This window comes from Danio rerio, chromosome 23 (assembly GCF_052040795.2).
Source record: "Danio rerio strain M-AB ecotype USA chromosome 23, GRCz13ab, whole genome shotgun sequence".
In the NCBI taxonomy this organism is placed as follows: Eukaryota; Metazoa; Chordata; class Actinopteri; order Cypriniformes; family Danionidae; genus Danio; species Danio rerio.
The window spans coordinates 9,512,380-9,525,593 of record NC_141043.1 but is presented as its reverse complement, the minus strand read 5'-3'; the positions used below and the strand labels follow the sequence as shown (position 1 = coordinate 9,525,593).

The 13,214-nt window shown below is 33.5% G+C and overlaps 1 protein-coding gene across 4 annotated transcripts in view; it reads right to left on the bottom strand.

Annotated features, from left to right (window-relative positions):
- The window catches only part of acss2 (acyl-CoA synthetase short chain family member 2), a 58,932-nt gene that overhangs the window by 29,631 nt on the left and 16,087 nt on the right, over positions 1-13,214 (bottom strand). For 2 of the 4 annotated variants that reach the window (NM_001328353.1, XM_087305551.1), the window contains exons 3-7: positions 10,308-10,399; positions 10,065-10,168; positions 9,747-9,819; positions 3,873-3,948; positions 1,248-1,356 (exon numbers count right to left, since the gene is read on the bottom strand). In NM_001328353.1, coding sequence (NP_001315282.1) covers positions 1,248-1,356; positions 3,873-3,948; positions 9,747-9,819; positions 10,065-10,168; positions 10,308-10,399 — 454 coding nt within the window. Of the gene's footprint in view, positions 1-1,247; positions 1,357-3,872; positions 3,949-9,746; positions 9,957-10,064; positions 10,169-10,307; positions 10,400-13,214 lie in introns of all 4 variants that reach the window. The other 2 variants (XM_087305552.1, XM_087305553.1) reach the window with 1 other exon arrangement.

The window sequence follows — 13,214 nt, the reverse complement described above, 5'->3', positions numbered from 1 at the left end:
GAAACACTACGAATTTCATAAGCAAAGAGTGAGGCTTCTTATTAACTTTTATTACAAAGTCAACAAAAAGATGTTTAACCTTCAGAATGGTGTCAAAATTGTGACCTAGTGGTTACTGCCTGTGTTTATGAGAGAGTTCTGAAGCTGATAATTCAATCTTTTCATGTAATCACGGTTTACTATTACATTAGGAGTAGTTATTGAGAATATTAATATTTTAGTCAAATTAAAAATATATTTTTTGTGTTTTTAACAATTAAATGTAACTAATCGCTTATAAAAATGTAGTTTATATAATATATGTACATGCACTATGTATTTTATATATATATATATATATATATATATATACACACACACACACACACACACACACACACACACACACACACACACACACACACACACACACACACACACACACACACACACACACACACACACACACACACAAAATATTTACATACAAATGACTTATGTATAATATAATTTATATCTAAAATGAATAAACATTTATTATATACGCATACAAATGTATGTATGTATGCATGCATATATACATATACACACACGCGTGCATCATAAATCCACACAGTACACAGAAAATTATGTAAATGCAAACTTTCATTTTGAATGTCATTAGACAAGATTAATCATTTATCATCGCTAACATATTTTTAATCATTCTTTAAAATACTATGAACATTTTGGCTTCTATATAAAATACTGGTGTGTTTTTATAAATGTTTTAATTTACATTTTTAAAAGTAAACTATTTTTTTTTTCATTTTACTTATAATTTTTGGAGGACCATGCAACACTGATTACTGAAAAAAAAAAAAACGACTGTAGAAAATGCAGCTTTAACACCACAGGAACAAATTATATTTAAATACATTTCAATGAAATTTTTTTTAAAGCATTAGTAGGAAACTGCAATTTTAAATGTATTATTTTATTATTATTTGATTTTTTATTTTAACTGCTAAAAATGAAAACAAGTTCGTCTTGTTTAAAACCATTGTTGTAACAAATAATATAAACACATTTATTGCTGATATTGAGATTCATTGATAAAAGACTTCCTGTGCTTGAGACTAACATAAGCTCGAGACCTGATGGATAAATTTACAAACACCTGTAGCAATGTGGAGATGTCCATAAGTGTAAGAAACCAATTCAGACAAAAAAGCAAAAACGTGAGGTCTGTTAGCTGTTCGGCCGTGGTGCAGAGCTTCAGCTTTTACCTGTAGGTCGGGACAGGCTCGTTTTGCTGGGGGCGACAGTGAGCCGGAAGATGCCTCATCCTCCTTGGTGAGGTGTTTCAGCATTATACATTTCTCCACTGGGAAAGACCTTACAGTCAAAGACATTTGAGAAGATGATTGAACATAATTTTGGGTGTCCATTAATTCAACAAAATGCTATACAAGAACCCTTTTATTCAGCAAGACTGCTTGAAATTGTTTGAAAAAGACAGCAAAGGCATTTATGATGTCTTAAAGGGGACCTATTTTGTAAAAAAAATCAATCAGGGTTTAAGCAAAGCAGTGTAGTAACAGTGTGTGAATATAGCCAGCGTCTACTGGTAAAAATTATTTCTGTTTTTTATAATCAAGTTTGAGAGAAACAGTTTGCGGAAACACATTAGATATGTTCGACTTCATACATCGATGTGCAGACGAATAGGAATCTGTCTTAAAGCGATACAAGCCGGTTAGAAATTTTGTCCGTATTGATGCTGCACTGACACTACATGACTGTCACATGTGGCATCAAAGTACCGCGACAGTTCTCCGAGATCAGCCGGTGCAGCATCTGAAGAGCAACTTCAGGAGCTGCGATGATGACACAGATATTAGACGATTGGCTGGATTCACCGCATGACAACAACCCTGTGTGTTTCAGGTTTATTATTAGACAACTTCCATCTCACAAATTTCCAAACAATTAACTTTTTATGCTTTTATGTCATCTCTATCTTGTACATACCATGCTTATTAAAATACTACAAATATTTTACGCAGTAATTATCGTTTTTATTTAATAATTTGTTTATAAAGGCTAGATTGCTTGCATAGGCTTATTTTCGACTTTTTCATACAGACTATTTACTGTATTTAGCTCCATAAACACTTTTAATTATTTATATTTTTAATGAATAAATGTCAACTCATACAAGTCTTAGACTTGGATGACAATAGTCATCATTGATCATGCCACCCCATAACGGTTTTCTAACAAATGTAGTTAGATATTTATTTATAATAATATACAAACTGATTATAAAGAAATTTAAAAATAACATTAATTTATCTTGCTTTTTTCAGTGAAGTTTCTACGGAAAGTGTAGCTATATAGGCTGTATAAATCTTTTGTATAAAGCACATTATTGGAAAGTTTTGTATCCATTAATGTAAACCAAGTATTACCAGTCATTCAACATCTAATAGTCTGAAGCTGCGGTCACACTTGACTTTTCTCCCCATAGACTTCCATTCATACGCACACGAATGCGTCAGACCGGAAACGCAGGGTCATGCTTTAAGTTTTGCAGTTCGCTGCGGTGCAAAGTTTAAGCTTGGTAAACTCTGACCTGCAAAATCGCATCACTTGACTGCGTGAGACCAATCGAGGATCAAAACATGACCTCTCTGGACAGAAATTTGAAGCAATCCCTCGCTTTTTTAATGTCTAATAATCTTGTTTATTCCCACCCCTTTTCGCAGTGCCGTACAACAGAATTTCGCACGCACAAACTCTAGTGTGACCGCAGCTTAAGAGTGATGTTTAAACTTTTATATTTTGTGCTTATTGCTTTATGTTTAATAGGCCTATGATAGCATATTTATTTCTTTTTCATGTGCCCTCTCCTTTTTCTCTTATTTCTCTCATTAGACCTTTGTTATGGGCTATTTAAATTAAATGAACAATTCCCATATTGTTGAAAATTAACTATAGTTTGTAGAGACTGTTTTCTGTTTTATTTGTACTGTAACACTTTTGTTGTTGTTGCAATCATATAAACAAACAAACAAACAAACAAATAAATAAATGATAAAGCCATGTGATTGGTCATCATGACTGCAGTAAACTACAATGCCCGAAGTGTCCGACCTGACTGCTCTTATTCAACTCTGCCCCCGCTTGGCTAATCTCATTGATTGCAGCCGCGGTTCAAGTCAAACACACCTTTTGATTGACATTCTTCCTTTGTACATGTCATCAGAGGGGGAAACCCCCGCCCATTTATGATCGCTCCCTTATTAGCATAAACAACCCTGAGTGTGAGGCAGTCACTATGCTGCCTATACTGATGACAACTGTAGCTCCGCCCTCATTTGAAAATCTCATTTGAATTTAAAGTGACAGTCACAAAAATGGCACTAAAAGGGGCCGGTTCCAGAGTTAGAAACATTATTTGTGGGGTATAATGAGCTGACACTTCACATACATTCTCTGGGGGCATTAGAGACTAGGCATAATAGGTCCCCTTTAAAATATTTCTGTTTTAAACTAGAGTAGCGGCTGGTAAAAATTTCATCTCTACATCACAGAAATAAAAATTGAACTAAACAAACATTTATAAAGGGTGACTTTAAAATGTAATAACATATGCTAATCTAATCTAAAATATTTTACTGTGTGACTAAAGGCCTTAGCAAGAAAGCAATGAAAATAATTTTACTCTAGTATTTCTTCCTCAACAAAATATGCACGAAATATATATTTTTATTTTATCTTCTAACAAGGTTATACGTTACAATTGCTCCACATTTGTCAATCTAAATGAATAAATTGGCCACTGTGTATGTACATGATAAACATTGCATGAACACTCATTTTTCCTAGTCAATTAGTCATTATCATACTTGTCTCTGCATTTCTTGAGAGCCTCATCAGCTATAAGCTTCAGGTTTATCAGTTTATCACCACGGTAAAAGCCATCTGAGGAAAAGAAAGAGAGAAACACACAATGAAACAACTTTTATTCACTTTCCGAAAGGACAAGACAGTATATTTATATTAGGCTGATAACAAATGACGGTCTTATCACGGCTGAAATGTGTATTTTATGGTTATGGTTCACTCCCAAGCCCCTAATAAGCTCATGAACCTTGTGTTAATCTCAGTTTCTCAGTAATCTCAGTTAATACAGCCTCAAAGACTTTGGCTCTACCTACACTTCTAGTATCTGGGATTTTTTGCCACAGAATAAAAAAGTGTAAGCAAATGCCTTCTTTTATTTGATAATATTGACTTATTGCTTGTATTTCTCATAATAAAGGTGCATTCACATGAATCGTCATTGGTGCAGATCTGGTGAGCAACAAACAAACAAACATGCAATCTATGGTATGGTTAATTTCAGTAAGGGTAATGTTCGTTATGATCCAACATTTAGAAAATTCTTGTGCATTGAGTTACAGTTTTTCTCAGTCCCTTTGGTGCATTTCTCACAACACTATTTACATTTGCACAAGAGGTCATGCATTTCTCAAAACAATTAGTCATTTGTGCACATCCTAGTAGCAGTTTCTCATTATTTCCAACAAATTGCAAATGCTTTTGGACATGCATCAATTGCTTTCATACAACTCTCTGCTGTTTTTAACATTATCATTTGCTTATGTCATGTCAGTCAAAATTAACTAAACTTATAAATGCTGAATAGTCATTCCATATAAAACGAATAGTCCTCATTGCATTACTTGAGTCTTTACATAAAAAATGAACTAGTTGTCAAAATCTGTCAAGCAAATTTTATAAAACAAATTTAAATCTTTATTTTCCTGAAAATGTCTTTAAAGTTGAACAATTTGATGAATGATTTACAGACCTGTGTGTGTTGTAGGCTCAGTTACAATATGTACTGCAATATTGTGTACAGTTGTGCTCAAAGGAAGTTTATGTTTGTTGTAAATAAGGGTGTGTTTATTATTTTGCACAATGCTGTGAATAAATTAGGATTGTAAAGAGCAAATGCAGTAAAAATGTGAAACATACATATTCAGTGTCTTGTACTCAGACACCTCACTAAATGCAGTGATGTCTAACTTTACTGTAGTTTTCAAAAGGCTGTGCAAATAGTATTTAGTGCTGTCTTGAGCCTTTTCAGGCAGTGTCACCAAAATCTGACTTTTTGCATTGAAAAAAAATGTACAGAGTAAACTGACATAATGAAAACATGACAAAGCCATTTGACTGTCTTCTTCATAAACAATGGTGTCAGGACTTTTCATTTTGATGACATTGACACTTTGATTGACATGAATACTTGTTTTGGAGGAATGAACTATCCATTTTGAGCATGTGACGCGCTTTTGCAGGTTATCAGCTAGGTTTTGCAGTTGCTACTAATTGTTTTGAGAAATGCATTAACTGTTGTGCAGAAATGCACTGGTGTTGTGAGAAACGCACCAAAGCGACTGAGAAAAAATGTATTAGGATCCTATAGTTTGGTGCACCAGTTTATCAACAGCACTCTAACTACACCCTGCAGTAGCTCTGATACAAGTTTTACTTACGGATAAACCAAAAAAGGGTGTTGCTGTGTTTGGCTGTTCCATGTTTGCCTGGGGCAACTAGTCTACCGTTATAACTGAAAAGTATAATAGGTCGTTTATAATTGTTTCAAATCAGCTATTATAAGACATGCTGAACAGCTTTTATAGACTTCCAAAAGTTTTTGCTAATAAAAGGGGGAAGCGGAAGAAAAGGCGGCATGTAATAAACAATAATTCAATACATCCATGTGTAAAACCTTTTTTGAACGTGATAATTCGTTTAACAGCACCAAAAAAGATTCTTTTCAGGCCTAGCTATGTGTATTATATGTTAATGTGTTAAATAAAAATCAGATGCAAGCACTACCACACTGTCACCAGAACCATGTGATTGAAAACAACCTATACACATTTCACGACCATATTGCTTTATTTGCGCCCATCTATGAAATAAATTACTTGTTTGAGAATTGTGAACGATATGTGAGCAGCCCCTCAGTGCTAAAGCGACGGTTTGTCAGTGGTGTTTTTTTGTACAACACACCTTACGGTTGCACGACAAACAACAGGAAACAGGAGCGCAATCATTACTGTTCAATAAAAACAGACTGTACAGATGTGTGGTTTAGTTGACAATTTCTGGTTCCAGTGCAAAACAGGTGATGAGAAAGTGAACTGTGCCAAATAAAAAAAAAACAATAATAATAATAATAATAGTCATATTAATAATAATAATAAAAGCAAGATGTACAGGTAAGTGCCAAAAGATTTAAATATCTACAAGAGTTAACACTTAGCTGATGATCTATCAAAAGAACTCCCCGGCTGCGGTAGCTAAGGGAACACATGAGAAAAGGGGCTAGACAAGTGCTTGATTGTTATGCATGATGTATATCTTTGGATGCTGGGAGAAAATCTGAGAACCCGGGGAAAACCCACGCAGACACAGGGACAATATACAAACTCGTCACAGAAACGCCTACTGGCCAGGCGGGACCGACTGTGTTCTTGCTGTGGGGCTCGGAGTGCGGACCACTGGGCCGCTGTGCCGCCCGATCAATGGAAAAGGAGGAGAATTGTAGAGGAAGGGGGGGTTTCTTTGAAACGAAGATAAAGTGGACTGAAAACTGTGGTTATTTAAAATAGCTTAGGGCTCATATGATTAAAAAATAATGACTAGCTAATATGAGCCCGGCCGTGATAAATCATAAGCACGTGATCCTCTCGAAATTAGTTCATAAATAAACCTCAAAGTATATTGAATATTAAAAAAAATATTAAAAGTCTATTTTTTATATTTTACACATTTGTTCTGAAAAAGTGAAACTTGTGTGTTATATTAGTTCACTGCACACAAAGTGAAATATGTCAAGTCTTTATTTGTTTCAATTAAAGATTATGGATTAAAGATGACAAAACTCAAAACCAGTTTTTCACAAAATTAGAATATAATGACAAAGTTCAACATTGTAGGCTCTCTGTGTCTCAATCTAGTCCACTAATTAATGCTAAGCCTTGAAATTGTCTCAGTCTGGCTTGGTAGGCTTGAGAATCATGGGGAAGACTGCTTGACTTGACAGTTGTGCAGAAGACCATTATTGGCACCCTCGATAAGGAAAAGTCTTCAAGGGAATTGCAAAAGAAGATGACTGCTCACAGGGAGCAGTATCTAAGTATATTAATAGAGTGTTAAGAGGAAGGGAAAAAATGTGGCCAGAAAAGGTGCAGTCTTGAGAGGATTGTCACGCAAGGGTGACTGAGGCTAATTTCAGAGCATCAAGAACCACTTGATGCAACTTGGGCTACCATAAAGCCTGGTTTATACTCGACACATCCGCTTGTTCGCTTGAGTAAGCACGGCATATGTGACGTCATCACGATGTTTGCGGAGGTTCGATTTGGGTGCGCACGACATAATTTCGGCTGGTGGAGCGCAAAAAATTTTTGAGACTGGAGCTAACAGTTTGCACGGCGCTAGGTTTCATTTGAGTCGAACAATGAAACATTTTGAAGAGATTTTGTCTGAAACAGGCACGACTATACAGACACCTTGAGATCCGTCCATGCGTGATCATAGGGATAACCAGATGGACAATAATTCTTGGCTAAAAAAATCAACAGCTGTGGGAAAGGAAGCAAGTTTTTGTAAAAGTTAGGAAAAACCTAATGGATAAGTTTGTTAAATCCAAAAAAGATTATTTAATTACAGAAATAGGTTTTTTCTCCATTCATTTTGAATTTAACGTAATTTGATAGCTACAAAACTATAATTAAGGAGCTATTTATTTGATAACTGAAAAAGAATATTTGACCCTATCAGTTTGCAACATTCTGATGCCCTGTGTTTTAGACTTTATTTGTGATAATGGCTTATTCTTCATATAATAAAAAAGATATTTGTAGAGCAACCCATGTTCTGTTGTCATTACAGTTTATTAAAATAATAATAGGTAGAAATGTCCAAAATATGAACAAAAGCAAGTGAAGCGTCAAAGTTTGATTTAAAAAAAATCTGAAATGGTTATGAAAATCTTTATAATCAATAAAATTATTTATAAAAATAATTAGTTTAAAAATCTTGGTTGATATTAAAGATATGACGAAGTTCTGGAAACTTCCTACTTCTCTGTTTATCCTTCAGATTAACCAGCTTGATCTCATGAGGAAACAAAAGTATTTTACATTTTTACAGTTTAGTGGTCAATTCAGAGTTCAGTATGATTTTAAAAAGGAGGCGTGGCACCCAACCCCACTCCTAACTGTCATTGGGTGATGAGCAAATCCTACTAAATTGTACGAATTAGACCGTACAAATTCATACGAACTAGCCACTAAATCAAAAAGTTACCAATTGCCTTGAGATTGTGTTGCACATCAACTGTGTCAAAGGCTGATCACCTCCATGCCATGCCTCCTTGTAATTAGCAAGGACTGGACATAATACAGTACATTAACACACTTTTCAGAAGGCCAACATGTGTTTTAAATTCTTTTTTTTTTGGTCACATGAAATATTCTAATTTTGCTAAATACTAGTTTTTTTTATCTTTAATTCATAATTATTAAAATTGAAACAAATGAAGGCTTGACATATTTTACTTTGTCTGTAGTGAATAAATAGAACACACAAGCTACACTTTTTGAAACAAATTATTGAACATGTTGATATATATAAAAAAATGGGCACATACCTGTAAATTTAGAATTCAAAGTAAACAAAATCTGAACTGGAAGATGTAATCTCAGACTTCCAAGAAGAAAGTTTGAATTGAGTAAAAGTCAGCACTGTGAGATTTAAAAATATATATTTTCCCAACAGCATTTACATTTTTGCATTTTTTATTTATTTCAGAAGCAGAAAAAAAAGCTTCATAAATAGTAGACCAATCATTGCAGAGAAGAGTATCTTCAACAACCAACCATTGTCATTCTTGGAAAATTTTTGCTTACTATCAAATGTTGACTATAAATTATTATATACAGTTGAAGTCAGAATTATTAACCCCCCTGAATTATTAGCCCCCCTGTTTATTATTATTTTTTTTTTACCCAATTTCTGTTTATTGGAGAGAAGATTTTTTTCAACACATTTCTAAACAGAATAGTTTTAATAACTCATTTTCTCTTTGCCATGATAACAGTAAATCATATTTGACTAGATATTTTTCAAGACACTTCTATACAGCTTAAAGTGACATTTAATGGCTTAACTAGGTTGATTAGGTTAACTAGGCAGGTTAGGGTAATTAGGCAAGTTATTTTGTCCTTAAAATAGCTTTTAAAAAAATTAAATCTGCTTTTACTCTAGCTGAAAAAAAACAAATAAGACTTTCTCCAAAAGAAAAATATTATCAGACATAATGTGAAAAAATTCCTTGCTCTGGTAAATATCATTTGACAAATATTTAAAAAATATAAATAAATTCCGGGTGGGTCGGGGGGGGTAATGATTAAAACTGTATAATATTATATATAAATGTAATCCAGAACGTAATACTGAACTTCACCTTCTGATTTTTCTGAGTTTTCTGACTGCTGCTCAAAAATTGCTGCCGAAAGCTAAATAGCTCTTGATAGTAATACGATTAACACGGCTTCAAATCCATAGATTTGTGAACAAAGCAAAATGCAGTGCTCTTTTGCAGGAGCTGAAACTCAGCTGATTAACTTTGGGATTAGCTCTGCTGAGATTATACTTTGAGTAAATTATGTCTGACTTTTCTGGCATGTCTTCCTTACCAGCTGTTATAAGAAGACAGCATTGAGAGTCCATGATCCTTTCGCACAGTGACTCAGAGGAGAAGCCGGCAAACTGGATTGTGAACAGAAAAAAAATGTAATCAATAAAATGATGCACAAATGTTCAAAATTGTCTTGTGTATTTAATATCTGAAACAGCGCCAAATCTGGAACAGAATCCAAATGTTGTAGTCTGATAAAGATCACATCCTGCAAAACATGTACAGATACGTCGTTTTTACTCGCTTCATAAAAACCTGACTGCTTAATACAGCATTGCAGGTATAGGGAATACTGAGATAATGGCAAAGAACTGACCACAATAGAGTGGACTGCTCCAATCCGAGCGCAGGCCAACATGGCCACCACCAGCTCCACAACCATGGGCATGTAAATAGAAACACGGTCACCTTTCTTCACGCCTGAACAGTCAGAGACAGAAATAGAGCAAAGGAGCAACAAGAGGACATTGCCTTAATACACAACATCAGTGTCAAATCTTTAACCCAAAGTTTGGTCACTGTTAAACTATTCTTAACCAGTTTAACATCGTAACTTTACCTTGTGACTTGAGGACATTGGCAAACTTGCAGACTTGCTGAAGCAGTTCTCTGTAGGTAACAGTCTTCTCATCTCCAGGTTCATTTCCTTCCCTGTAAACAATGAGTTACTCTTATATGCTGTTCAGGTCTTTGATATCAACAAGGATGCTTTAAATTTGTCAAAAATGACAGAAAAGATATTAAAGTGCACATATAAATCTATTTTGGAGGTTCCTGAAGGTTCATTTATTAGTCTTATTAAATAGGAAAATACCCATGTGAGGTCATTAATCATGATCATTAACTACATCCAATCAAGCTCAAATCCAATGATGAAACACTGCATAATAATAATAATAATACTAATAATTTATGAATGCATTGGCTAATAATTTAGCTTAAATACTACTAAAAATGGCTGAATAATTACTGGGGCTGCACAATATCTCAACATTTTCCAAATATCTCATATTTGCATATTGCGATTTGCATATAAATCAGAAATATAAAAGTCCAGTGAAAAGCTTTGAAATGCCAGTAGCTATGTTAAGTAAATTAACTTTGTGCAAAACTGAAATATCACATAAAAGACAAGTACATAAAGCAGCTTTTCCATCCAATGAGTCGAAGAGAACAAAGTAGTCACTTGCTGATTATCTGGTGCCAACTATTAACAGACGGAATTTGCTGCAGTAGTAGAAGCTGCGTAAATCTTTTCTTCATTTAATAAATAGCTCACGGCTCAGAAGGCAATGCTGACACGCAGTGAACACGTGGTGGCGTTTGAAGACATAAGACGCGGAGCACAGACGCTCCTGATTCTGAAGTTATTTAATAATATAATAACACTATTACTAAAACGGTAAGGCGTTTTGTAATGACTAAAACACCATTTCAGATGTTTTACAGTGTGCTCGGCCTACTGGTTTGTCCATTCACACACATTTCCATCATCACAGTTATCATCACATGCATCATCATTTATAACAAAATCACATGACCTTTTAATGCGCATACTGGAATTTGTTCGGTAAAAGTGTTTCCATTGTAGTTTATGCGCATCTTTTCTTATTGAATTAAAATCCTATTTAGTTATGCGCATATCTTTTTTTATGCACATTTTTTATTTTATGTCCATCTTGCAGTTTCCATTAACCAATATTTTATGCACATATCCAAAATGAGCATAAAAATAGGTGGATGAAAACATGTCAGATATTAGAAAGAATTTGATTGGTTATGATTTGATGGGATACCATATTTTTTTTTTTTTTTGCATTATAACACAAATACAATAAGGCAAAATTTGATTAACAACTTTCATCTACATTTACAGAACAGAGCACAAATAAATATAAAATATTATAAATATAAAAAATATACAATTTTAAACATAGAATAGTCATACAAACACAGCAAATATAAATAAATAAATAAATAAATAAATTAATAAATAAATAAATAAATAAATAAATTATTTACACTACCGGGTCTTCTTAATTTAATTTTTTCAATGAACTAAACTGTCTTCATCCAAATTTTGATTTTACCAACTTTTAAGATTTACAGGATAACTAAAATTCCTTTGGGAAACAAAAAAAAGGGGTTTGGTTTTAAGGCTCTTGCATTCATAAATATAAAATTCAAAACTAGAAAATTGGTCAATGCAAATTGAATATTAACATCTTCCCCTAATAAACTTAAGAAAATATCATTTTGAGAAAATTGAGAGGACAACTTGAAGGAAACGTTTAACCACTCGAATGAATCAGACCAGAAGGTTCAGCTATATAAACAGTCAAAAAACAAACAAATGTGCAGCCATTTCAATGTCAACAGATTTAATTGTACATTCTGTGTCTAAGAAACACTAAAGATGGGTAAATAAAATATCATTGATTATTTTAAAGTGTACTTCTTTAGCTTTGGGAGGTAAGGGGAAGAAAAGAAACAGTTTTTAATTTAATGGGAAATCATAGTATGAGGTGACAGAATAAACCCATTGATCCATTTAGGCGTGAAGTAACAAACTGCAAATTGAAAAATTTATATCAGATTTATATCTTTTAACGTGAATTTTGCCACTGTTTTGAAGCACACTATCTTATAGCTATGCTAAAAATGAATAATACTAATACCAACGTCTAAAAAAAAAAAAAATAAATAAATAAATTTTACTTCATGGGACCTGTAATACAAAAGTGTCTCTCTTTGCGGCTGTGCCTGACACTAGCACACTATCTGAAAGACTTTTCAGCACATTAATAAATGTAGATGCATATCAGCATGCATTTGAATCCAAACAGTGGACATGCTTGGTTTTCTTGCACAAAAATCAGTAATGATTTAAGTATGGATGCTGAAATATGAGTAAGCCATCAAGCAATGTTAAAAAAGCAATGAGAAAGCACTGAAGTAACTTAATTCGGTTTCCTGATTGTTCTGAATGTTTTCAGGTTGATGTTACTATGCCAGTGAAGCAAATCGGTTGTGACAATTAATTATTTTTGTCTGTTTACATTGTTAAGATGGCTGATTTTTATGCAATAGTTAAACATAGCTGTTCACTTTCAGATGTTGTCAAATTCCTGATGCTTTCTTTTCTCTTATATAATACTTATTGAAATTTGCATTCTCTCAAAGTGTTGTCATTTTCAACAAACTGCAAACACATTACAAGAGATTTATTTTACAGCATTAATGATTTTATTGGGAGTTTCTGTAAAGGTCTAGCTATGATGAATGTTTTTATCTACACAATAAATGCTGCTTCTTGACAAACCAAATTAATTGTTAACTTTCTGAAGGCATGTTTTCATTGGGCAGCTTGCAGCTACAAAATTATACTTAAAAACAAAAATATTTCCTACAAATTTAAATAAAACACAAAATATTGTTTTCCTGAGCTTTTGAGTACACCAATATA